The 26,716-nt window shown below is 39.8% G+C and overlaps 1 protein-coding gene across 1 annotated transcript in view; it reads right to left on the bottom strand.

Annotated features, from left to right (window-relative positions):
- LOC136876467 (uncharacterized) overlaps positions 1-26,716 on the bottom strand; it is a 484,774-nt gene that overhangs the window by 226,535 nt on the left and 231,523 nt on the right. Inside the window, exon 8 of the mRNA XM_068228446.1 lies at positions 13,319-13,518. Within this exon, the coding sequence (XP_068084547.1) occupies positions 13,319-13,518 (200 nt within the window). The remainder of the gene's footprint in view (positions 1-13,318; positions 13,519-26,716) is intronic.

Raw genomic sequence — 26,716 nt, forward strand, 5'->3', positions numbered from 1 at the left:
CTGGTGAGGGTCCCATACACTGGAACCATACTCTAGTTGGGGTCTTAGCAGAGACTTATATGCACTCTCCTTTACATCCTTACTACAACCCCTAAACACCCTCATAACCATGTGCAGAGATCGGTACCCTTTATTTACAATCCACCGGGCGAGTTGGCGGTGCGCGTAGAGGCGCACGACTGTGAGCTTGCATCCGGGAGATAGTAGGTTCGAATCCCACTATCGGCAGCCCTGAAAATGGTTTTCCGTGGTTTCCCATTTTCACACCAGGCAAATGCTGGGGCTGTACCTTAATTAAGGCCACGGCCGCTTCCTTCCAACTCCTAGGCCTTTCCTATCCCATCGTCGCTATAAGACCTATCTGTGTCGGCGCGACGTAAAGCCTCTAGCAAAAAAAAAAAAAAAAAAAAAAAAATTTATTTACAATCCCATTTATGTGATTACCCCAGTGAAGATCTTTCCTTATATTAACACCTAGATACTTACAATGATCCCCAAAAGGAACTTTCACCCCATCAACGCAGTAATTAAAACTGAGAGGACTTTTCCTATTTGTAAAACTCACAACCTGACTTTTAGCCCCGTTTATCAACATACCATTGCCTGCTGTCCATCTCACAATATTTTCGAGGTCACGTTGCAGTTGCTCACAATCTTGTAACTTATTTATCACTCTATAGAGAATAACATCATCCGCAAAAAGCCTTACCTCCGATTCCACTCCTTTACTCATATCATTTATATATATAAGAAAACATAAAGGTCCGATAACACTGCCCTGAGGAACTCCCCTCTCAACTATTACAGGGTCAGACAAAGCTTCACCTACTCTAACTCTCTGAGATCTATTTTCTAGAAATATAGCAACCCATTCAGTCACTCTTTTGTCTAGTCCAATTGCACTCATTTTTGCCAGTAGTCTCCCATGATCCACCCTATCAAATGCTTTAGACATGTCAATCGCGATACAGTCCATTTGACCTCCAGAATCCAAGATATCTGCTATATCTTGCTGGAATCCTACAAGTTGAGCTTCAGTGGAATAACCTTTCCTAAAACCGAATTGCCTTCTATCGAACCAGTTATTAATTTCACTAACATGTCTAATATAATCAGAAAGAATGCCTTCCCAAAGCTTACATACAATGCATGTCAAACTTACTGGCCTGTAATTTTCAGCTTTATGTCTATCACCTTTTCCTTTATACACAGGGGCTACTATAGCAACTCTCCATTCATCTGGTATAGCTCCTTCGGCCAAACAATAATCAAATAAGTACTTCAGATATGGTACTATATCCCAACCCATTGTCTTTAGTATATCCCCAGAAATCTGATTAATTCCAGCCGCTTTTGTAGTTTTCAACTTTTGTATCTTATTGTAAATGTCATTGTTATCATACGTAAATTTTATTACTTCTTTGGCCTTAGTCTCTTCCTCTATCTCGACATTATCCTTGTAACCAACAATCTTTACATACTGCTGACTGAATACTTCTGCCTTTTGAAGATCCTCACATACACACTCCCCTTGTTCATTAATTATTCCTGGAATGTCCTTCTTGGAACCTGTTTCTGCTTTAAAATACCTGTACATACCCTTCCATTTTTCACTAAAATTTGTATGACTGCCAATTATGCTTGCCATCATGTTATCCTTAGCTGCCTTCTTTGCTAGATTCAATTTTCTAGTAAGTTCCTTCAATTTCTCCTTACTTCCACAGCCATTTCTAACTCTATTTCTTTCAAGTCTGCACCTCCTTCTTAGTCTCTTTATTTCTCTATTATAATAAGGTGGGTCTTTACCATTCCTTACCACCCTTAAAGGTACAAACCTGTTTTCGCAATCCTCAACAATTTCTTTAAACCCATCCCAGAGTCTGTTTACATTTTTATTTACCGTTTTCCACCGATCATAGTTACGTTTTAGAAACTGCCTCATACCTGCTTTATCAGCCATATGGTACTGCCTAACAGTCTTACTTTTAAGACCTTCCTTTCTATCACATTTATTTTTAACTACCACAAAAACAGCTTCATGATCACTAATACCATCTATTACTTCAGTTTCCCTATAGAGCTCATCTGGTTTTATCAGCACCACATCCAAAATATTTTTCCCTCTGGTTGGTTCCATCACTTTCTGAATCAGCTGTCCTTCCCGTATTAACTTATTTGCCATTTGTTGGTCATGCTTCCTGTCGTTCGCATTTCCTTCCCAATTGACATCTGGCAAATTCAGATCTCCCGCTACAATCACATTTCTTTCCATGTCGTTTCCCACATAGCTGACTATCCTATCAAATAATTCCGAATCCGCATCAGTGCTACCCTTTCCCGATCTGTACACTCCAAATATATCAAGTTGCCTATTATCTTTAGAAATGAGCCTTACACCTAGAATTTCATGTGTCTCATCTTTAACTTTTTCGTAGCTTACAAATTCTTCTTTCACCGGTCCCATCTATGTTTAGTGACACATCACAGCACCGTCACTCGAGGCTGATCCCAAAGGTCTTTTTGATGCCATCCTAGTTGAGTCCATTGTCCTACAATTTTCCTGAAGCAGTTCAGGGTATCAATCTTCTTTCCTGACTAGCTGAAGATGTCATGAACAAATTTACGACCACACAATGTTTAAGTAAACTGAATTACTACTGTCATCACTCTTTGATTACTCTCTATCTGCTCAGTCCCGTTCAGTCCCGCTAACTTTATCCAGATGACATTCTACCATGATCCTGTCTCTAACAACAGTATGTGTGTTCATGTGCTAACGTTTAATGAATTAAACTTTCTGTCACTGAGGTGCGACAACTATCTTATGACTATATATTTGTTTGTGACTGATATAGCACTGAAAATGAGTACTATTATAATTTTATCGTGCTCAAGTCCATGTAGTTCGTTCACAAGACTCACGATACATACATACATATCCGACGTCGTTCCATCTATACGATGTGTCGGCGAATGAAGCCCCTCCACCAACTTCTGCCTTTGTACTTTTCTCCTTCTTCATTGTTGTCCCAGTTCCCTCCTCGTTGCTGAATGTTGTTTTTTACCATGTCTGTATATCGCATTCTTGGCCGCCCTCTTGGTCTTGAATATTTTAACTGCAGATCATACATTTTTCTGGGTATGCGATCAGGATCTATCTTTTGCATGTGACCATACTATTTGAGTCTACGCAGAGGTATGTTATCCTGCATTCTGCCAACCTAAGCCATGTCCCTGATGTTCTCATTATGAATTTCATCTCGTCTTGTTTTGGTAACCATCGCTTGGATGAATCTCATTTCAGCTGCCTGAATCCTTGCTTCATCTTTTTTCCTCATGGTCCAGGTCTCACTTCCATATGCCAAAATTAGCATGTAATAAGTCAGATAAATTGCTCGCTTGTATTTCAGTGGTACTTTTGGGTTCCATATTAGGTCTCAGACAACTCTATAGAATGTTCCTCCAGCTTGAATCCTGCTAGTAAGTTCCTCTTCAATGGAGCCTGTTGCTCCATTCTTAGATATCTCAATTTGTTGGACATCTTGAGTTGTTTACACTCTATTTCAATGTAACCTTCAGGTTGACCATTTCTCTGCATAACCAACACTTCCCTTATTTCCTGACTGAATCTTAGGCCATACCCTTTAGCTGTTACTGTCCATGCATTGATCAGATCCTGAAGTTCCTCCTTGGAATCTCCCCATATACAGATGTCATCAACAAATAGCATGACTTTCATTTTGTAGTCACCAATTTTTGGCATACTTGTTGCAAATCTCATTCATCACAGTAATGAAGAGAAGAAATGACAGAACTCCACCTTGTCTTAGGCCCGTAGTTATTCTAAAGGGTTCCGTCATTCCTGATGGTGTTTTGACGCGAATACTGGTGTCTTCATATAAATTCTCAATTTGTTTTATTATGTCATTATTGATTCCACTGTTTCTCAGCACTTCCCAGACTTTGTCCCTGCTTACAGCATCAAAGGCCTTTATGATATCCAGGAAGGCCAGCCAAAGGACCTTATTATGTTCGTAATACTTCTCCGTTAGCTGACGCAGTCCAAATACAGGGTCTTTATTTATGCTTGGCACGGGCTTTCTTGCTCAACCTTGGTTGCCAGTGACGGTTCAGTTGCCGGCTACCGCACGTGCGTATGTATGGCAGAATATGGTGCTCAAAATCATTATCATGCATTTTATTCACCATGTTTACAGTTTATGCTCAAAGTCATTATTATGCATCATCGTACATTTATCATGCATTTTACTCACAATTTTTACAGTTCATGGTGAAAATGTTCCCCATGCACTGCCAAACATAATAGGCATCTCCTAATAAAGTTTTTGGTTACTCTACCAAGTTCTTCAGCACTGATGGATACAATTGCAGCTCTTGTATTGTCTTTAAGTTCATCTAGTGTGTGAGGGAACTACATTTTTTAACATTCCCAACAAATAAAAATCACATGGCACTAAATCTCGGCTATGAGGGGGCCACAGATTTTTACTTTTGATCCGCGTACCAAACACGCTTCAGTAAGGAGATAATGACCTTTACGTCTATGTTTATTGTTTACTGAACCTGTACATTTGAATCTCTTGGCCAGTTATTTTATTGTCCGATTGATAGGAATGGGTCTGCCTGGAAATTTCACTCGAAACTTTTGTCTTGTCCTAGCGCACGATTTTCTGCACTTAATGTAAGTATTGTGCAGATATACACGTTCACATAACGAATATTTCACATACATTGCAGTAGTATACGCAATCACAATAAAACACTATACAATATGACATACAGTATGCAGTAGCTTCATTGAACACCCTACTATCTCAGAGCTCAGCTCTCAGCAACTGCACGAAGTGCTGGAAACCGCCTGCACCAGCGGCCGGTAGCGGCCAAGGTCAAGTGAGAAAGTCCTTGGCAAGCATAAATGAAGACCCTGTATTCAATCAACTGTTGATCTGCCTCTCCAGAATCTGTATAGTTCCTCTGATAACTTTATTTCTATCAATGGTCTTATTTTCCTTTCTAAAATCCTTTCATATAGCTTTCCCACTTGGGAAGTTAATGTAATTCCTCTGTAATTAAAACATTTCTTCCTGTCACCTTTCTTAAAGAGTGGAATGATGACATCTTTTTTTCCAATCTGCTGGTATCTGCCCATCCTTCCATATCTTGTGAAAAAGTCCATACATTCACTGCTTTCCTGCATCACCCATAGACCTGATAATTTCATCACACACTTCATCATAAGACTCAAGATATTATGAATATTAACTACAGGTTATATTCTGGCACTTGTGATTTGTTCCTTTACTAATATTAAATTTCTCACAGTTGCGTATTTGAAATGTTCTCACAAATTCTCAAGCGTAACTTGCCTTTTGCAGTAGTTGTAACTAAGTCCTGCAACATTATGTTCATGTCTTCACAACACCAAATATTTTACAGTCTCTCGACTACTTTGCAACCTGATGGTAAGTCAATTATACAGGTTTTAAAAAAGGTAATAATTAAGATTAGTCACAAGTCTGTAGCAACTTCTAGAAAATTAAAAACTCTTCACAAACTTCCTGAGAATAATACTCATCTAGAGACATCACAGAATAGCACTAGTCACAAAAATCTTCAAGGAATAAGCCTGAGATTACAAGTAATGAAAATCATAATGAATCCATATTGAAAATAATCTTATGAAAAATATGAGAAATTTATTTTTCTTCCACCGATTCAATACAACTCAATATTTAACTTAAAGTTAAATCCTCATTAAAATAAGAATTGGTACATGTTTCGCCCTTTCTTATGGGGCAACATCAGCAGTAGCATTTCCTCGAACCACATCAGGTACCTGATTTTTTGATCTTAAATATACTACATAATTGAATATGTTAAAAAACTTCACTTCAAAAGCAGTTATTACATGAGTAACTTGATTTAGATACAAGTAGAATTAACAATGTTGATGGCCTTGAGCTATGGTCAATGTTAAATACTGTATGAATAAAAGTATAAAATATTGTTTACAAAATAATGAAAGTACCATATAATCCCGAATACCACCCGCCACTGAATAAGATCCGCACCCTAAATTTGAGACAGCAAAATATGGAAAAAAAATTAAAAATCAAATAACTTAAATACCCATTTAATTTTCTTCAAATATACCACAATTATAAATTCAAATAGCTTACAATTAATAATATCATCACAAAAATCATAAATAAAATGGGTCCAGTACTCAGATCATTCACAATTCACCATCATTATATGAAGTTTCACCAGGAACTTTCGTCACTGGCATCTTTCCACAAATAGTCGTCCTCATTACCATCCACCGAATTTGAAATTCCACATTTCTTAAAGCTTTTGGACACTAGATCATTGGGATTGCCCGCCCATGCGGTCTTTATCCAACTGCTTATTAGTCCCCCTTCAGGCCTCTTCACTCGTCCGGTTGGTGTTAACGCGTAATCACCATCAGATATCCATTTGGTGTACAACTGTTTCATCGCAGTTTTGAAAAACCAGTTCACACACACATCCAATGGCTGTAGAATAGAAGTGAGTCCTCCGGAATTATCGCAAGATTTCCTCATCACATTTTTTTACAGCGTCAGTTGTATGTCCTCGGTAACTGTCCAACACAAGCATGTTTTGTTTTTGTAACAAAGCTTCCAGGCGACGTTGCCAAACACACTTCACCCAGTCTTCAACTAACACACTGTCCATCCAGCCAGACTCATGTTCTAAGAATAATACCGGACGGCAAATTTCCTTTCGGAAGTGTTTTCCTTTTCAGAATCACATATGGAGGGAGTTTGGTTCCATCCGCTAATACGCACAACATTACCGTGCATCACTGCTTTTTGTTACCACCTGTTCTGATGGTTAAACTTTTAGAACCCTTTGTATCCAGTGTATTTTCCAACGGCATTTCAAAGTAGACAGGTGTCTGGTCAGCATTCCCAATTTGCAACAGCAAATAAGAATTTTGCTTCCTCAAATGAATAATGTGACGCTGAAAGGCCATTACCTTTTCTTCATATGCCCCAGGGACACGTTGTGAAATAGATGTACGTCTTCGAATGCACAATCACTTTCTCCGATAAAAGTTTTGGATCCATCTGCGGCTTGCAGTAAAACTCCGTGTTTTGAGTTATTTTGAGATCTCTAGTGCTTTCAATTGACACATTTCACTAGAAACACCATATCCTAACTCATGTTTTTCTATCACAAATTTGTGGAGTCATTCTTCAATTTCTGGGAACACTGCACTCTGCCCGCAGAACACTCTGCGATCACCATTACTTTTTAGAAGTTTTTTATCTTCTTCTGCCAATCACGAATACATGATTCATCGATATCGTACTTTCTGCCAATGGCACGATTTCCATATATTTCAGCTTCGCTTACAACTTTAAGTTTCTCACGCACAGTAAATGACTGCAGATGCCATTTTGAATCCATCGCTTTCTATCGAGACAGCACTTTCATGGGACAGATACAGAACTCGAATGTGAGCGAGGTAGACGTCCGTAACCAACAGTCTCGGCTCTCACAAAGTACGATATCCCGCGAGATCAGCTATTCGCACACCCAGCATGCCAGCAACACTTGTGAAACTAGTGACGATCGAGCATCCGCAACAGTGGCTTTCATATTTACCCTTATTCCTTGATTTACCATATTTCGCTTCTACATGCCAATGTAACCGTATTAAGAAAAAAACTATCTTGTTTTCTAGAACGCAACTAAAACACAATAAGAACTGAATGCCCATTTACATGTGGTATATTGAGTGAAAATGAAATGGCGTATGGCTTTTAGTGCCGGAAGTGTTCAAGGACAAGTTCGGATCACCAGATGCAGGTCTTTTCATTTGACTCCCGTAGGCGACCTGCGCGTCGTGACGAGGATGAAATGATGATGAAGACAACACATTCACCCAGCTCCTGTGCCAGCAAAATTAACCAATTATGATTAAAATTCCCGACCCTGCCAGGAATCGAACCTGGGACCCCTGTGACCAAAGGCCAGCACGCTAACCATTTAGCCATGGAGCCGAACAGTTTATTGAGTACGGTAACCATATTCAAATCTATTTCAATACTCCATGTAAACGTAGTAAATATTTACAAGAACGAACGGCTTGAATACGACCCACACCCAAAATTTAGAACCAATATTTTGGGGGAAAAAGTGCAAGTGGTATTCGGGATTATATGGTAAATAGAGAACAAGGATAAAAAAATATAACCAATTATTTACTTTCATTATTTTGTAAACAATATTTTATGCTTTCATTCATATTTAACATTGACCATGACTCAAAGCCATCAACATTGTTAATTCCACTTGTATCTAAATTGAGTTACTCGTGTAATGACTGCATTTTTTAGTGAAGTTTTTTAATGTATTAAATTATGTAGTATATTTAAAATAAAAAAATCAGGTACCTGATATAGTTTGAAGTAATGCTACGGGTGATGATGCCCCATAGGAAAGGGAAAAACATGTGCCAATTTTTATTTTAATGAGGATTTAACTCTAACTTAGATATTCAATTGTATTGAGTAGGTGGAATAAAAATAAATTTCTCACATTTTTCATAAGTCTGAGAATCGTACTTGGAAAAAAAGACATGGAATAAAGTTCAGACTCCGAGATAAATTCAAAATAAAGACGAATATAGTTTACACTCCGAACAAAATGTCATGCAGATAACCGGTAGAGGAAGATGCTGAATACTGTGTGTCAGAATTCTTATAAATTTGCCAATTCCCTTCATTTATGCTCACTGCAGGGTTGATTTCAGAGTCTTTGCCAAATAGCTCTGAAGACACTGGTGACACTAATTTCTATTGGGCAGTGTGAAATTAAAATTAGTGCAATTGATGGACTTTTCTAAGAATATTTCCACTGCATCTGACCAATCAGCATTAAATAGTTGCTAGCCTCACTCAGGGGATCGTAAAATTCTACACTATGTCTAAGCTCCTGGAGGTGTCTTTGTTTTTCATGATGAAAGTCATCTCCCTTTTGTCTATTTTGACTTTGGCAGTTTCCATAAGCAACCTTTCTGTTGCTTTGTTTCCTTATAGGAAAATTCTAATGTTTAAGAATACACAAGGGATCCACAAGTGGTTTTACTGCGGGCCAAACCCATGTCATCAATTAATCCTACCTTGGCAACAAGAATATTTCTCCCAGTTACAACAGCCTTTCTCATACAAAGATGATTCCCCATCTATAATCTTATATTCCAATAAATCTATATATTACATGTTATAGCCATGGACAGCAGCTGGTCACAATATTAAGATCAAAACACATCCAAAATTGCAATTTTTCCAACCAATCCAAGCCAAGATAAAGTTAATTTACAAAATTGGTAACATTTTCCTTGGAAACATAACTGTCTGAAATTTATAAACAATGTATAAAATATCACAATGTATACTGTGTTAAAATTTGGATTTGATCAGATGATGGATATCTGAGAAACAGTGTCTTAAAGCTGACACACGGTTGAAACATTTAAAAATGGGCACTTTTTGAGCTCCATCTGCAATAAAAAATGTTTAAATATAAATTTAAAATTTGAAAACCCACATGACCTCATGTAAAATTAAACTAGGAAAATGGTATTATTAGATTTTCTGTAGACCTATAGTTTATTTTATAAACAATCTTCAAACTCTAGTACAAATAATACAATGATGTGCAAAACTTAAGGACTAGATGGTTAAAGCAACATAACATATCAACTACTCAGTGGAAATGAATTAAAGTGTGGTAACATGTTGCCAGAGGTCTCCCACATGTGCATAGAAACCTAGTGTGAGGTCATCGCAACTATAGTGCCAAATGGGTCTGACCCTACAAAACGACACAGTTGAAGGAATGGGACAAGACAGTGTGAGTCAATCAGTGAGCTGTTACGGTGCACTGTGGTGGTGTTATTCATTACAACATGGCCTGGAGGCAATATTTGGATGACTTCACATGGAGAAGAATCATCGGGAAACTGGAAGAAGGATGAAGTGTGACGAGTGGAACCCAGGAGCTTAGAATTGCTCACAGCATTGTTTCATGTGCATGGAGAAGCATTCCGAATCATAGGCACTGCTGACTGAAGGAGAGGAGGTCAATCACGGTCAACTACAGCAGCAGATGACCACTGCATTGTGCAACAGGCAAGAAGAGACTCACGTCAGACAGGTGGTGCAATTGAAACCAAATTTAACAGGACTGCAAGGCACCCAATTTCACATTCCTCAGTGGCACAGCAAATGCATGGGGGTGGTCTGTTTGCCCGACGACCATTACATTGTGTTTTGTTGACACCCACACATCGGCAGCATCTTTGCAATGATGCCAAGAGCATCAGGTCTGGACCGATGAGGAATGGGGTTGCGTGCTCTTCTCAGATGAGAGCAGATTCAGTCTGAGTAGTGATTCTAGACGTACCCTCATCTAACGAGAGGTGGGAACGCGTAATACACCCAGGAACATTGTTGAACATGATCATTTTGGTAGTCCAAGTGTTATGGTGTGGGGAAGCATACTGTTGCACGGGTGTACAGAGCTCCAAATCTTTGAACGTGGTAGGCCTACACTCACTGGTCAACGTTACTGTGACAGTGTACTTCTTCCCATTGTTCATCTTTCCAGGGGTGCATTCAGCCCTGACTTCATTTTTATGGATGACAATGCACGACCGCATCAAACAGCACAGGTGAAAGAGCTCTTAGATCGAGAGGATATTTGACAAGTGGACTGGCCTGCCCATTCCCCAGACTTAAATTCCATCAAGCACATGTGGGACTTGTTGGGCAGACGTATTGTAGCATGTCCACATGCACCAGTGCTCATCCAACAGTTGTCAACCGTGCTGGTGGAGGAATGGAATGCCCTACCATAAGAACTCCTTACCAATCTTGTGGCCAGTAAACTGAAAATGTTAAGGATCCACCTTTTCAATACAATGACAGTTTATTGATGTGAGTTAGATCAAATGCTTATACAAGATTGGTACTAGTTTCAACACTCATTGCACATCATCATCAGCCAAAGAATCAATTGGGCAAATCATAATAAATCAAAGAACAATATAAAACACATGACAGCACCTACAATGACAAATGTTAAATTGTAACAAGTTAAAATATAAAACACATGGCAGCACCTACAATGACAAATGTTAAATTGTAACAAGTTAAAATAATGAAAGTAAGGTGCATCTGACCATAAAGTAAAATTCTATAAAATCTGAGATTTTATATATTGTTTTTTGATTTGTTATGATTTGCTCAATTGATTCTTTGGTAGATGACGATGTGCAATGAGCGTTGAAAGTAGTATCAATCTTCTATAAACATGTGACCTTACTCACATCAATAAACTGTCATTGTATTGAAAAGGTGGATCCTTAATACACTGACTGACAGTGACAATGCAACACCAAGGAGGAGTGGTTCGAAAGGGATGAAAGTTGGGGAAACAACAGAGACGGCACGGAAGAATAATCGATGTTTATTTCAAACCGATATGCAGGTTACACAATGCGCATGGCATCGACTCAGTAGGATGTAGGACCACCGCGAGCGGCGATGCACGCAGAAACACGTCGAGGTACAGAGTCAATAAGAGTGCGGATGGTATCCTGAGGGATGGTTCTCCATTCTCTGTCAACCATTTGCCACAGTTGGTCGTCCGTACGAGGCTGGGGCAGAGTTTGCAAACGGCGTCCAATGAGATCCCACACGTGTTCGATTGGTGAGAGATCCGGAGAGTACGCTGGCCACGGAAGCATCTGTACACCTCGTAGAGCCTGTTGGGAGATGCGAGCAGTGTGTGGGCGGGCATTATCCTGCTGAAACAGAGCATTGGGCAGCCCCTGAAGGTACGGGAGCGCCACCGGCCGCAGCACATGCTGCACGTAACGGTGGGCATTTAACGTGCCTTGAATACGCACTAGAGGTGACGTGGAATCATACGCAATAGCGCCCCAAACCATGATGCCGCGTTGTCTAGCGGTAGGGCGCTCCACAGTTACTGCCGGATTTGACCTTTCTCCACGCCAACGCCACACTCGTCTGCGGTGACTATCACTGACAGAACAGAAGCGTGACTCATCGGAGAACACGACGTTCCGCCATTCCCTCATCCAAGTCGCTCTAGCCCGGCACCATGCCAGGCATGCACGTCTATGCTGTGGAGTCAATGGTAGTCTTCTGAGTGGACGCCGGGAGTGCAGGCCTCCTTCAACCAATCGACGGGAAATTGTTCTGGTCGATATTGGAACAGCCAGGGTGTCTTGCACATGCTGAAGAATGGCGGTTGACATGGCGTGCGGGGCTACGCCGATCCTCGCGTGCTGACGTCACTCGGGCTGCGCCTGGACCCCTCGCACGTGCCACATGTCCCTGCGCCAACCATCTTCGCCACAGGCGCTGCACCGTGGACACATCCCTATGGGTATCGGCTGCGATTTGACGAAACGACCAACCTGCCCTTCTCAGCCCGATCACCATACCCCTCGTAAAGTCGTCTGTCTGCTGGAAATGCCTCCGGTGACGGCGGCCTGGCATTCTTAGCTATACACGTGTCCTGTGGCACACGACAACACGTTCTACAATGACTGTCGGCTGAGAAATCACGGTACGAAGTGGGCCATTCGCCAACGCCGTGTCCCATTTATCGTTCACTACGTGCGCAGCACAGCGGCGCATTTCACATCAGTGACGTCAGTCTACCCTGCAATTGGCATAAAGTTCTGACCACTCCTTCTTGGTGTTGCATTTGCTCTGTCAGTCAGTGTATTTTCAATTTACTGTAATCCCAGTTCAATATGTATCATAATGAAGTTTCTAACTTTTAATCTTGTGGCCAGCATGGGAACTTGTTGTAAAGCTGCATCGCTGTCCGTGGTGATCACACAACCTTTTAAGAACCATGTCCCTCCTTTTGTGATGTCCAGGGGACCATCATGAGCCACAGTGACTTAAGTGAACTTTATTGTCTGTGTATAAAAGTGTCATTTCTGTTTGTCCCATCACATATTCCTTACAGTTGCCTACCATACCATATTGTAGCAGTTCTTCCTATGTACAGTTCAAGTTTCATCAAGCTATGTTCTTGGCAGTGACATGACATGCAAAAGTTACTTTCATCCATAAGTTTTGCACAGCAGTATAAGAAGGCCTTCCTGCTGAATGGTTTAAGAAGATATAATTTCTGCAATTGTATAAACTGAAACCAGTCAACAATGAATTCAAAAGCTAGCAACAATATAAAAGCAACTTACCTGACCAACAACATCCTTTGTCAAATTGAGGTTGCTATGAGAGTCTAAAAGTGCAGAAACCCACATTTCACTAGAAGGTTCTAATTTGTAGATGATAGAAACACATATTCCATTGCTTTTGGGCACAAATGGCATGCTTCCTAAACTTCCAGCATAATTGGACAGTGTAAGAATAGGCTGTACTGTAGCGTCCCTTGGGGCTGTTAATGAAACAATTATAAAAGAAAAACATTTGGACATTAAATGCATTTTTGAATCATTAAAACCATATCATAAAATCTAAACTAAATGAGGTAAAATAACAGCAGGATGTGGACAGCAAAAGGAGAACCCCTACGAGGTTGTGGATCGAAGAACTTTTGTGGCCGAAACTTCGACCAAAGAATAATTTAGTTAATACCTACTTGTAGTAAATACTTATTTATTATGAAAACATTCAACAAAATGAAATTAGGAACACTACTGGTAACAAACACAAAATAGAAAAACAAACCCTGATGTAATTAAGTTGCAGTCTTACAATCTTGTCATTACTAATCTTCATGTAAAATACTTTTAATGTGAAGTGACAACCTTCACCAAAGAAATAAAATACAGGTCATAGGAAAACATGTTAAAATGAAGCAGAGTTACTGAGGTCAAGCTTAATGAAAAATTAATTTAAGTTACAAAACTGTTAGAAAAAGCTTGGCTCATGGCAACGTGAAGATGGATGTAAGACCTCCATCGTAAATTACAATTGATTTCTGACAGAAAAATCGATGCTTAAACTCCTGTGACAAATTAAAACGAGAAATAAAATTAAGTTACATTAGGAAATTTTAGATTTGCTTAGCCCAAGAAAAGGCAAGATCTCCCATGGAGCACAGAGCTCCTAGATGACATGTCCGCTCCACATGATGCCAAAGACATAATTCAAACACCCTGCGACGTGCTTCCCATAGGTAGCCCGCACTGGATGGTGTAACCGGAAATGCCACAGCAAAATAAATGACCAATGACCGCACAGGAGTTACCTTTCGATTTATTTAAACCAATCAAATTTAAATGTTTAATTGGACGCTTGTTAGGAAACATCTTGAAGCTTGTATCTTGTGCAAGTCCCAGAAAAATCAGCACGGGCAATACAGAGTGTCCTACAAATTCCTACAATAAAATTTTAATACAATTTTGAATGATGCAGAATTTACTTGATGAAGGCCACATATATAAACTCTCGCAGCACACGTCACATGTACACTTGATTCTGAAAAGTCAAACATATTAAACTAATATTAAGGTCACATATATTTTAAAATTTTAACTTGCATTGACTGGGATTCTAACTACAGCCACTTTATGTGAGAAGTCAGGGATGGTCTCCCTCAGCTATAATGCCTTGTTTTTCAAAATTCTGCACTGCAGCTAGTAGGACACATGTAAATTATAATTCTAGACATCAGAGGTAAACTACCATGACATTTCACTAACATGAGAGCAGAAAGAAGCAACTGAGGCGTATATTTTTACCTTTACGGCAGGTCAAATCAACAGTTCTGACCATGGTAAACTATCGTAACAGCTAATAGGATAAGGAGTGCAGCAGACTGCATAAGGTTGGACTGTTGTATGATCACTTAACTATTGTTTATTGCTGGTTTCACCTTACATATATGATAGTATCACATAGTTTACCTTAATTTTTGGGTAACATAACTTACAATAGTGTACCAATAAGATGACACAACCAAAACAAGTTACATCCCTAAAAATCGTTGTTTTTGCATTTACGATAGTTTACCTCTGACATCCAGAATTGAAACTGAAGAACACTATTTTCAACAGCATATGCTATTCAGCTACCTCTAGACCAGCAGGAAAAGCATTCTGAACATACAGCATATCCAACAACAACGACGACTAAAATTTTTAAAGCTAATTTTAGTAGTATAATATCAAATGTTTACCATTTGTAAGTTGTTTCTGGTCTTTGTATGGATGTTTTAACATTTTGATCACTGATGTAGAGAGTATATCAGTTTCTTTAAACATGTACAATTTATGTAATGTACCGGTAGCATTGTTTTTATGTACCGATATGTAATAAACTATTGATAGGGCAGATCCACTAAGATCCTCTCGAGTTATATAGTTTTGTCATAGTCAATATGGATCATATTGGACCGAGACTGGTCAAATTTATTAATGTACCCCAGAGGCGTGGGTGAAGATGTTGGCAAGCTAAATGGTCATCATTATCAAAACTGAGGAAAATTCCCCTTTCCTTTCTTTCTTTCTTTCTTTCCTTCCTTCTTTCTTTCTTTCTTTTACTTACTTAACTTTCTTACAGATTCAATTTATAACATATGCACCTAAGAGTAATGGCTTAAGATAGACAGAATGAATGAAATATTTAATATGAAGGAGACATGCAGGGTCATTAATAGAAATAGCTTGGATTCTGTTTTATTATACAGTAGTGTTATATGGTTAATTTCGGTCATCATGCCATCCTATCCTGTGCTAATCTTTTCATTTCTGTGGAACTACTACATTCTACATTTGCTCTAATAACTCGCCACTGTTTAGGAACATGAAGAATATAGGACTGGACTGGAGGGATAGAAGACTCATTTTATTCCTGTACAAAAATCAAAACACAACAATAAAAATCAATGGTAATGTTAAGACAGCATCCATTAGAAAAGGAATGAGACAAGGTTGTGCACTATTTTCATTTTTTTCCAACATGTTCATTGAGGAAGCCATATCAAAACTTAAGCAAAAAACCATAGGAATTAAAATTAATGGAGAAGAAATCCACTGTATAAGGTTTGCTGATGACATTGCATGAACTGCAGATTCAGAGAGGGAAATAAGTAAAATGTTACAAGTTTTAACATCAACACTACAAGAATCAAAATTGAAACTGAACACCTCAAAAATAAGAGTATTAGTTGTCAAGAAAGCAACTGAAGAGATACCAATAAAGATTAAGATACGTGATGAAACTGTACAACAAGTAAGTCAGTTTTGCTACTTGGGATGCAATATCACTCAGGGCAACAGGTGCACCACAGAAATCAGGAGAAGGATTGCTCTAGCTCAGGGTCAGCCAACTGGCTGGCGTGTGGTGTAAGAGGGCCCATGTGACGTCGAAGAGCCCAAGTGATGTATGAGCGCAGAAGGTGGGGAGCCGCTGTCATAGAGTGAGACGAAGAGACAGCCTCGCTTTGTTGTAAACAAGTGCAGTGCCATACGTGGTGCTGGTGGTAGTGGTACAGTACATATGGATGAACCGGGCACATCACGGTGCGACAAGCTACCTACCCCTCCGATCTATCTATATTTATTTGTTGAAAATGATAGGAATGCTACAGTTAAATGTTTAGTTTGTATATGTAGAAATAAAGTTGCTTTATAACTCTTATGCTACTTCATAACAAAGTTACGTTACAATAACATATGTAGAGAGAAATATGTACTACACATACCACATTGTACCTGCAGCCCTTGGGCCTCCCCCTACGAATGACGTTGTGTTTCCCCTCGCCCCTCTAGCCATCACTTCTCAAGTTACAGTACTAAGTACTTCATTTTGCTGCGCGAGCTGAGTGTGTGACGTGTTACCTGACATCACATGTACACGCAGTTGGCTGACCCTGCTCTAGCTAAACAAGCCTTCAGTAACAAGAAACAGCTTCTGACAAGCAGGAACAATAACATTAAAATTAGGAAAGAATTTGCCAAAATGTTTGTGCGGAGTGTTTTGTTGTATGATTGCGAAACATGGGTCTTAGCAAAACAGGACATAAAATGTCTGGAAGCAATGGAAATGTGGATATAGAGGATGATGCTGAAAATTAGTTGGACAGAGAAAAAGTCAAACAATAGGGACCTAAAGGAAATAGTTGAAACAAGGGAATTGATCAACACTGTAGAAAAGAGGAAAACCAAATTCCTTGGCCACACACTTCGACATAACACATTCCTCAAAGCTACAGTATGCTGGAAGGAAAAGTTCTGGATAAGAAGGGGAGAGGAAGGTAGAGGAAGGAGTATCTGGATTTTGTGATGGACATGCTGAATTTGAAAAAATATGTTGACCTGAAACGGTCAGCAGAGGAGAGACAAATGTGGTTGCAGAGACAAGGCCTTGCCTTTAGGATATGAATGAATATTCATACCTTAGTCTACCCCTAACAATTTTACCATCTATATTTCTCTCAGAAACCAACTGAACAAGTGCTGGGTGTCTTAAGATGTGTCCTCCCATTCTATCTCTTCTTCTCATCAAATACAGCCAAATAGATCTCCTCTCACCAACTCGATTCAGTATCTATTCATTCGTAATCTGATCTACTTATCTCATCTTCAGCATTCTTCTATAACACCACACTTCAAAAGCTTCTATTCTCTTTCTTTATGCCCTAGTTATCGTGCATGGTACACTTCCATACAATGCCACACTCCATAAGAAAGTCTTCAAAAACATCTTCCAAATTCCTATATCAGTGTTAGAAGTGAGAAAATGTATTTTCTTACAAATGGCCTTGCTTGCTTGTGCTAGTCTGCATTTTATGTCCTTACTTCTACCATGATTAGTTATTTTACTACCCAAGTAAAATCATTGATCTACTTCCTTTAAGACTTTAGTTCTTGATCTAATATTTTCTGCATCACCTCACTTCATTCAACTTCAAGACTCTACCCGTACCACTCAGCAATTTCTCCAGATCTTCTGCAGTGTCAGATAAAATAACAATATCATCGGCAAATGTCAGGGTTTTCATTTCCTCTCCTGGGATTTTGATTTCCTTTCCTCATTCCTCTTTGATTTTCTTCACCTCCTGTTCTATATAAACACTGAAAGGGAGGGAAGACAAACTGCAGCCTTGCCTCACTTCTTTCTGGATTGCTTCTTTTTCTTTCTAACTCCTCGATTCTTATCACTACAGACTGATTTTTATACAGACTGTACATAATTCTCCATTCTCTGTATCTGATCCTGATCACCTTCAGAATTTCAAATAGCTTGGTCCAATCAACATTTTCAAATTTCTTATCTAGATCTATGAATGCCATGTACAAGGGCTTGTCCTTCTTAATTTGGTCCTCTAAGAACAGACATAAAGTCAGAATTGATTCATGTGTTGCTACATTTCTTCTGAAGCCAAACTGATCATCTCCCAACTGAGCTTCAACTTTTGTCTCCGTTCTGCTGCAAACAATACATGTTAAAATTTTGTAGGCGTGAGATACTAAACTAATTTTGCTGTAATTTTCACACTTGTCAGCACCTGATTTCTTCAGAATACCTATAACATTATTCTGCTGAAAATTACATGGTACTTCTCCTGTATTATACATATTACACACTAAGTGGAATAACCTTGCCATGCTGGTTTTGCCTAAGGCAGTCAGTAATTCAGAGCGAATGTCATGAATTACAGGTGCCTGGTTCCTATTTAGGTCTCTCAAAGCTCTTTCAAATTCTGACCTCAAAACTGGCTCTCCCATTTCATCAGCATCAACAGCCTCTTCTTGATTCTGAACCATATCATCTATGCCTTTACTTTTATACAACTGTTGGATTTGTTCCTGCAATCTTTCTGCCTTGTCTTCTTTTCCTAGAAGTGGCTTTCCATCTAAGCTCTTAATATTTGTACACCTAGCTGTCCTGTCTTCAAAGGTTCCCTTGATTTTTCTGTAAGTAGCATCTATTTTTCCTATGACCATACAACCTTCAAGATTCTTACACTTCTCTTTCAGCCATTCTCCCTTAGCTTTCCTGCACTTTCTATCCACTTCATTCTTTAATTGACTGTATTCTTTTCTGGCATCCTCATTATTTTGCAACCTTGTACTTTCATTGTTCATTAATCAGGTCTAGTATCTCCTAAGTTATAAATTGATTTTTAGCTGATCTTTCCATTCTTCCTTACCTTTCTTCAGCAGCCCTACTGACCTAATTCTTCATGACTGTCCATTCTTCCTCTGCTGTGTTTCCTTTGAGACAATATTAAATAGTGTGAGCCTCCCTTTATAACCTTTTTGGACTGGCCTTGCGCCCTGGAATATCTGTGTCAATCGGCTGTTCGCCAGTATACTGTTTTAAGCTAGTGTATGCTGCGCGCCATTGTCCTGGCTCCGTGTGGTTGCGCGTACTGCGCATGAGCCGGCCGGCTACCAAGAGGCTTGCTTCTTCCTCGCTTCTGACGCGAGGGCAGTTCGCTTGAGCCAGCCATCATGAGCGCGTGTGTGATTGTGTGCTGCGTGATGCAGTGGTGGTTTACCTTAAAACCGCCGTGATTAGTGCATTAACGGGGATGTTCCCCGGTAGAACTAGTTGGAGACCTCCTGCCATTTCCTCTGATCATATTTGTTCAACTATATTTCTCCTGGATACTTGTTAACGAGGTCTTGTTACTGGACGCGTGACTGCATTCTTCTTTAACAATGGCCAGGTTTGAATTTCTCACAATTTCTTCACCACCAAAGGTATGTACCAGTGTTTGAAACATTTTAAGCGTCGTCCAGAAGTGGATTTTGACATTTTCGAAGATTTCAGGAAAAATAATAATAATAATAATAATAATGATTTAAACTTCGTCGTTAAATTGGTACCTTTTGGCGTGTGTGGTTATGAAAATCTGAAAAACAGTTTCGGCAACTAATCACAGTAATGTGGAAGGTTCACAGTGAACTGGATTGGAATTTTTAATTTAAAATTTAAATGAGTTCTTTTTGGCACTTTAAATTGTAACTTTCCTTGTGAACCAAGGGACAGTCTCCAAGGTAGCAGGCTTAACTTTCTTCGGGTTTCTGTTTGCTTTCCTGTGTTTGGTTTTCCCATTCGTTAGGTATGTGTTCTTCTCCCCTCCCCCTTCTGGGGTTTTGGTGAATTAAATTTTTCTCTAGCCTGTTCACCTCCTTGTTTTTGGAGGCGTTGCTTTTGTTTTGTGGTTACCTTGGCAACGGTTGTTGTGTGTATTGTTGTCGGTTGTTGATGTAGTCTGGCGCATGGAGCCTGTGTGGATCTTGAATTATATATTACTGAGTTGAGTGTATCGTTTACTGTTTTAAATGTTAATTAATTTATTTTGACCACCCTTTAAAGTTGTGTTTCCTTTTCTTGCCCCGAGTGGTGGTGTATGTCTACGTAAAATTCTATAGGTCTTGGAAACTGTCCTTGGTGGAAACTGCACGTTTTAATTTTGGTAATCATGAGAAGCGGCCGCGTTGAAAATCCATTTAATTGAAAAACTTGTTAACTGAGTATGGTATTTATAATTAATTAACTATCCGTGATCGATCACACTTTTTTCAAGGTAGTATTTATGTAATGAAGTCAATTGGTTTTCCGTTGTTTTCTGATCACATTTTATTAGGTACGGAGGTCATCCTTTTCTTTTCTTTGTTGCTTTCATAATATTATAATTTATTATCTGTTAAAGAATATCTATTTACCCTAATTGTTAATCACTAATGAATTAATTTTTCTTTTAGACTATACTTGGTAATGTCTGTTTCATTTTATTAATTGTTATTTACTTTTCCCCTAATTCAACTTTAGTTGAATTTATTTATTGATTTTGGTTTTACTTCTTAAAATAAACACAGGTTTTATCAACTTAAAGATTTAATTTGTTACCTCCAATTTACCTTACGATTAAAGTTCTTTAATTTTATTCAAGTGTTGGTTTTCATTCGCCACGTTCGGTGGAGCACTGCCACCGATTTTCTTGTGTATTTGCTTCCACGGCCTTAAGTCGTCTTCCTTCGCTGCTTCCGGTAAGTGTGGTAACTTCATCCTTTAGTTATTTCTATGGTTTCTTGTTATTTTATTGTGCTTGGACCTTTGTTGTCGTTTTTCTTGTGCCTATCATTCTCCCTCGTGTTCGCTATAACTCCTATCTTGGGGCGGACAAGCTAGCAACCTTCTCACCAGGGTCTCTCTCTCTCTCTCTCTCTCCCTCTCTCTCTCTGTCCTTTTTCCTCTCTCTTCTCCTCTCGCCCTGGTGGGTAAGGTTATTGACCTCATCATCCCTAGGTCGTACCGGGGACCTAGAGGGTGGTGTACCGGTTAGACCTTCAGCCTTTTCATTCAGTCCTTGTGCAATATGTTCCTTGAAACAGTTCCCCACACTCTTTTCTTTCAACTTGTCTAAATCCCATCACCTTGCATTCCTTCTTTCTTCAACTTCAGATATCATCTCATGACGAACAAGTTGTGGTCAGAGTCCAGTCTGCTCCTGGGAAAGTAATGCAATCCAACACCTGGTTTCTGAATCTCTGTCTAATCATAATGAAGTCTATTTGATACCTTCCAGTGTCCCCAGGTCTCGTCCATGTGTACAGCCATCAATTGTGGTGTTTGAACCAAGTATTATCAAAGACTAATTTATGATCAGTGCAGAATTCAACCAGCCAACTTTCTTTTTCATTCCTTTGTCCCAGTCCAAATTCTCCTACTGTACTACCTTCTCTTCCTTGGCCTGCCACTGCATTCCAGTCTCTCATCACAATTAGATTTTTGTCACCTTTACATAAGTGTTAAATCTTCTATCTCTTCATACATTCTTTCAATTTCTTCATCATCCACTGAACTAATGCATATAAACCTGCACTATTGTGGTGACAATTGGTTTGATGTCTATCTTGACAACAAAAATCTCTTCACTATGCTGGTCGTAGCAGCTTACCCCTGCCCTATTTTCTTATTCATTATTAAATCAACTCCTGCATTTCCCATGTTTGATTTTGTGTTGGTAATTCTGCTGTCACCTGACCAAAAGTCCTGCTCTTCCTCACAACATACTTCACTAATACCAACCACATCTAACTTTAGCCTATCCATCTCCCTTTTCAGATTCCCTAACCTACCACAATGATTCAAACTTCTAACATTCCACGCTCCGACTTGCAGAATGTCAGTATCAATCTTCCTGATGATTGCCCTCTCTCGCGTAGTCCCCACCCGGAGATCCAAATGGAGGACTATTTTACCTCTGGAATACTTTATCCAGGAGAAAGCCATCATCAGTACATCATTCATACAGAGAGACCTGCATGTCCTTGGAGTTAGTTATAGCTGTAGTTTCCTATTGCTTTCAGCCATGTAGCAGTATCAACACAGCAAAGCCATGTTAAGCATTATTACAAAACCATATCAGTCAGTGTTGAATATCTGCTTCACTGGGGTGTACAAGCCACCCAATCGCGGCAAGGTCACTTGGTTCGCAGGTGAGGAAGATGATAGAACTTCCGCCCTTGCTCTTCTGAAAGGCTGCTACCCCTCTTTCAAAGAACCATTTGTTAATCTAGTCTCTCAATAGCTACCCATCTACTATAGTTCCACCTGTGGCTAGGCTGTCTGCTTCACTGGGATGCACAAGCCTTCCCATCACAGCAAGGTCACATGGTTCATAGGAGAGGAAGAAGATAAGTTCACCAGACAAAAAATTAGTCACCCCTGGAGAAATCATTACAAGCATCATGTAATACCATGTAACTCCACCTTTGGACTCGATAACCGCCTGTATTCAGTTAAAGAGTGAGTCCATAAAGTTGTGCAGGTATGTCGCATCCAGATTAAGCCAATCACTGAGGATTTGATAGCATAATTCCACCAAATTACGGGGATGCCGATGTCAGCGTTTTACTTGCTGTTCCAACATGTCCCACAGATTTTCATTGGGGTTCAAGTCAGGTGATTTTGCGGCCAATAAAGATGTAATAGGGTGGGGGAGTGTTCATAAAACCAGTCACATATGCGTGCAGCCCGATGAAATTTGCTGTCGTCATCCTGAAAAATATGGGTATCAGTAGCATACTCATCATGCAGATGTTGACCAAAAGGCAACATCTGATCATCCAGAATGATTAAATAAACATCCCAATTCATGTTAGTGGTCACCTCAGTGAGCAGGCCCAATCCATAATAACGAAAAACGCCCCCAAACATCACAAATCCACCTCCAGCTTGAACCTGACCTTGCACATATCCAGGATGAAATGATTCATTTGGCATTCAGTGCACTTGATGAAGTGTGTCGAATACCCATAAAAACGTGATTCGTTAGACCACATTACATTCCACCAGTCAGCTACTGTCCACGTTGGATGATTTCTAGCCCATTGAAGATGTGCAGCTTTATGTGCCTGTGTAAGCAATGGTCTCTTGCGAAATAACCGACTTCCAAATGTTCACTGCATGAAGTGCCCATCGCAATGTTCTCTCATTTACAGGTTGGGATGGACCTTCATTCACTGAATGCAGCCAATTCCTGTCGGGTTTGCAAGTGACTTTATTTCACAAGCCGTGAAACGCATCTCCGGTCCCTCTCAGTCAGGTATCTTTTTCTGACCACAATTCTGACGTGTTTCGTGACCATGTGTAGTACACCACTGATTGCAGACACGTTGAAAAGTCCACTACAATACACCAACAAATCCAGAAATTTCATGCACTATATGGCCATGGGCATGGCCAAACACGACTGCCCCTTTTTGCCACGCTTGTCACAATCTTACACCTATCCACGTTGATGTACACTGTCCACTTGAAATATCAATGTCTCACTGATCGCTACTGCCTTGTGTTCATGCAGAGGCAGTGAGTGTGTGGTTGAGGATTTGGTTGATATCTGTATTTGTCAGAATGAACTCGAGTGAGTTAGAGGGTAGGCAGTCTTGCCTTGTGATGGTAAAGTGAATAATCATTGTGTGGATTATTGATATTTGTACTTGTGAGAATTGGCAGTAAATTACTTCAGTGTATTCCCTTACTAGTGTTATAGTTTTGTGTATAATTGTGTATCATTCTGTAGTTATTAAGCGAACTGAGTGGGAACTATGTGTTGTAAGCAATAGACTCAGCAATAATAAAGTGGTTTTGCAGTCAAGAAGTAAACTTATCTTGCGTGATATTTATCTACACAAATAAAATCGCATTGAGAATGATAAGTTGGCAACCATGATAGGATTATGTTTGACTCGAAGGTGAAGATCGACCAGATAACCATGGCAATTTTACATAATGCACTGGTATCCCAAGATTTGCTAATGACAGAAAGCAAAGCGGATTTACAAGTGAGGATGCACCAGGATTTGTTGGACAACGAGGAGGATCCAGATAGTTTTGACTTCAAAGACACCTCAGAGGAAGAAGTTAACAACCGGGTAAGCACTATGTTCACACAATTAACTTCTTTGATTCAGTCCTATTCCAGGAACATCACAGCCCAGTTTCAAGAGATAAAGACCCAGTCTCAAGATATAAAGGACCAAATCAGTTCTTTGGACAAAGAAGTGGAGAAAGCAAGTGCCCTGTGTGATAGTACAATGGCCTTGGAGACACGAGTGAAGCCTGCAAGCAGTGATGACAGCTCCGCCATCGTGAAGGTGGTAACCCCATGGGATGACGAGATCACTTCCCAGGGAACATGCCGGTCCCAATCCAAGACCGGATCGACGTCACAAGATGGAGCCGAATACCCGATCACTGGACTACATGGGCAGGAGTCGGAAGTACAATGTAGCCCCCAGACATGTTCGACCTGAGAGGAGGTTCTGGAAGAATTCAAATAGCGTGGCAGTGTCTACCAACCAGAAGTTGACTACCGACTCTAGCTGCATGAGAGAACTCGGTGTGCTGATAGAACACCGTGGGTATTCAACACCGAGACCATGCGACCAGGTTACATGACTGTGGATGAGCCATACCAGTATGACACCAAGCATAAAGTGACAGACAGCTACAGTAAACTGTACGGTGCCGAGATCTGCCCAGGGAGGATCTTCTGCATGAAGCAGAACTACGAGGAGGCTCAGACGATATACCAGGAGATAGAGACAGCAAAAGCAATGACACGGCTAGTGGGACCCCCTCTAGGAGACGAAGAACCAATGGGGTCTAAACTGAAATCAACAAACGAGGGTTCTACCTGACCAGGACAGTAGTCCTGGGATGAAGCCATGTTCAGCACCCTGGAAAAAGAGGAGACTCAACAGGACCAAGTCCGTGATATGCGAGCCTGTTCCATGTATCACCCCGGTGGACTACGAAGGTGCGAGGCCTTGACAGGACACAAAGATGCGAATGAGGGAAAGCCAGCGGAGCGCGAGGACCTGCGGATCATCGCCACCAGGAACAAGGACACCGCGGACCGGACCTAGCGGATCCCCCATGGGAAGGAGGGTGGCTGCCAATCGAACCATCTGGCTGCAAACTTTGGACTACAACAGCACCAATGAGAGGACTGTGTGAGTGAATGAGTCTGTGTGTAGTTAAACAGTGAAGACTAAGAGAGATGAGAACCTAGATATAAGGACACCTAGATATAATTTAAGACATAGAGTAAGGAATGTACAGGATAGACAGTGAAGGTTTCAGGGAGGATAACTGTCATATGTATGCCATCCTACACATAACCTTACAGTTCATCATCTTCTTTTGCTTCACCCTCTTTGGGGTACATTGAATCATCTCTTTGTGGTGTTCTTTCCTTAGCACCCAGTATTTCTTCATTTCTGATCTTCATTTCCCTTTGTCTTCTGAGATAATAGGTTTGGCTTTTAATGTAGATTTATGTTGGAACCTGATATTTTCATCTTTAGTTATTACTTTAGTTGTTCAATCAATCAGAGAGTGGCATGGTAATCTTTACGTTGCAACAGCACAAGCTGTACTGATCTGATAACGCTGAAACCAAACACAGATGTAGACAATGGTGCCATCTAGTGGCTGGTGAGCGCACAATGCCATACAGCCAATCTAAAGACGAACAGAGCAAAATTGCAGATACTAATAGACTTTCCTATGTATGTAAGGAAATATGTGTTTCCAGCAGAAGCATTACTCTCATGTTTCCCTTACATCTGTAAAACTAAAATATGATGTTTTACTGAAAATATGCTGTCAACTAACTTTTGGTTTAGCTTTATCGCTGAAAAGTGGAAGTAAACTTTAGCATGATTATTGACAAAATAAAAATAGTGAAAAATATATTGATTTAACTTTTTTATGATGAAATTAAGCAACAACTTTTACCAAAAATAACAGCCTCTAACGCTAACCTGATTTTATGCAAATTCTAAAATTATAATCTCAACCAGGCATAGGAATATTGCTATATCATATGTAGATAATCATTGAGAGTGATCTTTGAAATACCATATGAATTCCTGTATTACACCACGCATTGTGCCTTCATTTCTCATAATTTAATCACTATTTTGTAAAAGAAACATATGTATATACCAGTATATATGACAACCGTATTTTAATTTGATTACATACTCTTCCAAACTCTCTTAAATGTAATAAACTAAAATAAAATCAAATTAATGTGACGTACTACTTTTCTTCAAGCTCGCATACAGTTGGGCGAGTGCGACGGTTGCTTCTCCAATCAA

The sequence above is a fragment of the Anabrus simplex genome, chromosome 6 (assembly GCF_040414725.1).
Source record: "Anabrus simplex isolate iqAnaSimp1 chromosome 6, ASM4041472v1, whole genome shotgun sequence".
NCBI lineage: Eukaryota > Metazoa > Arthropoda > Insecta > Orthoptera > Tettigoniidae > Anabrus > Anabrus simplex.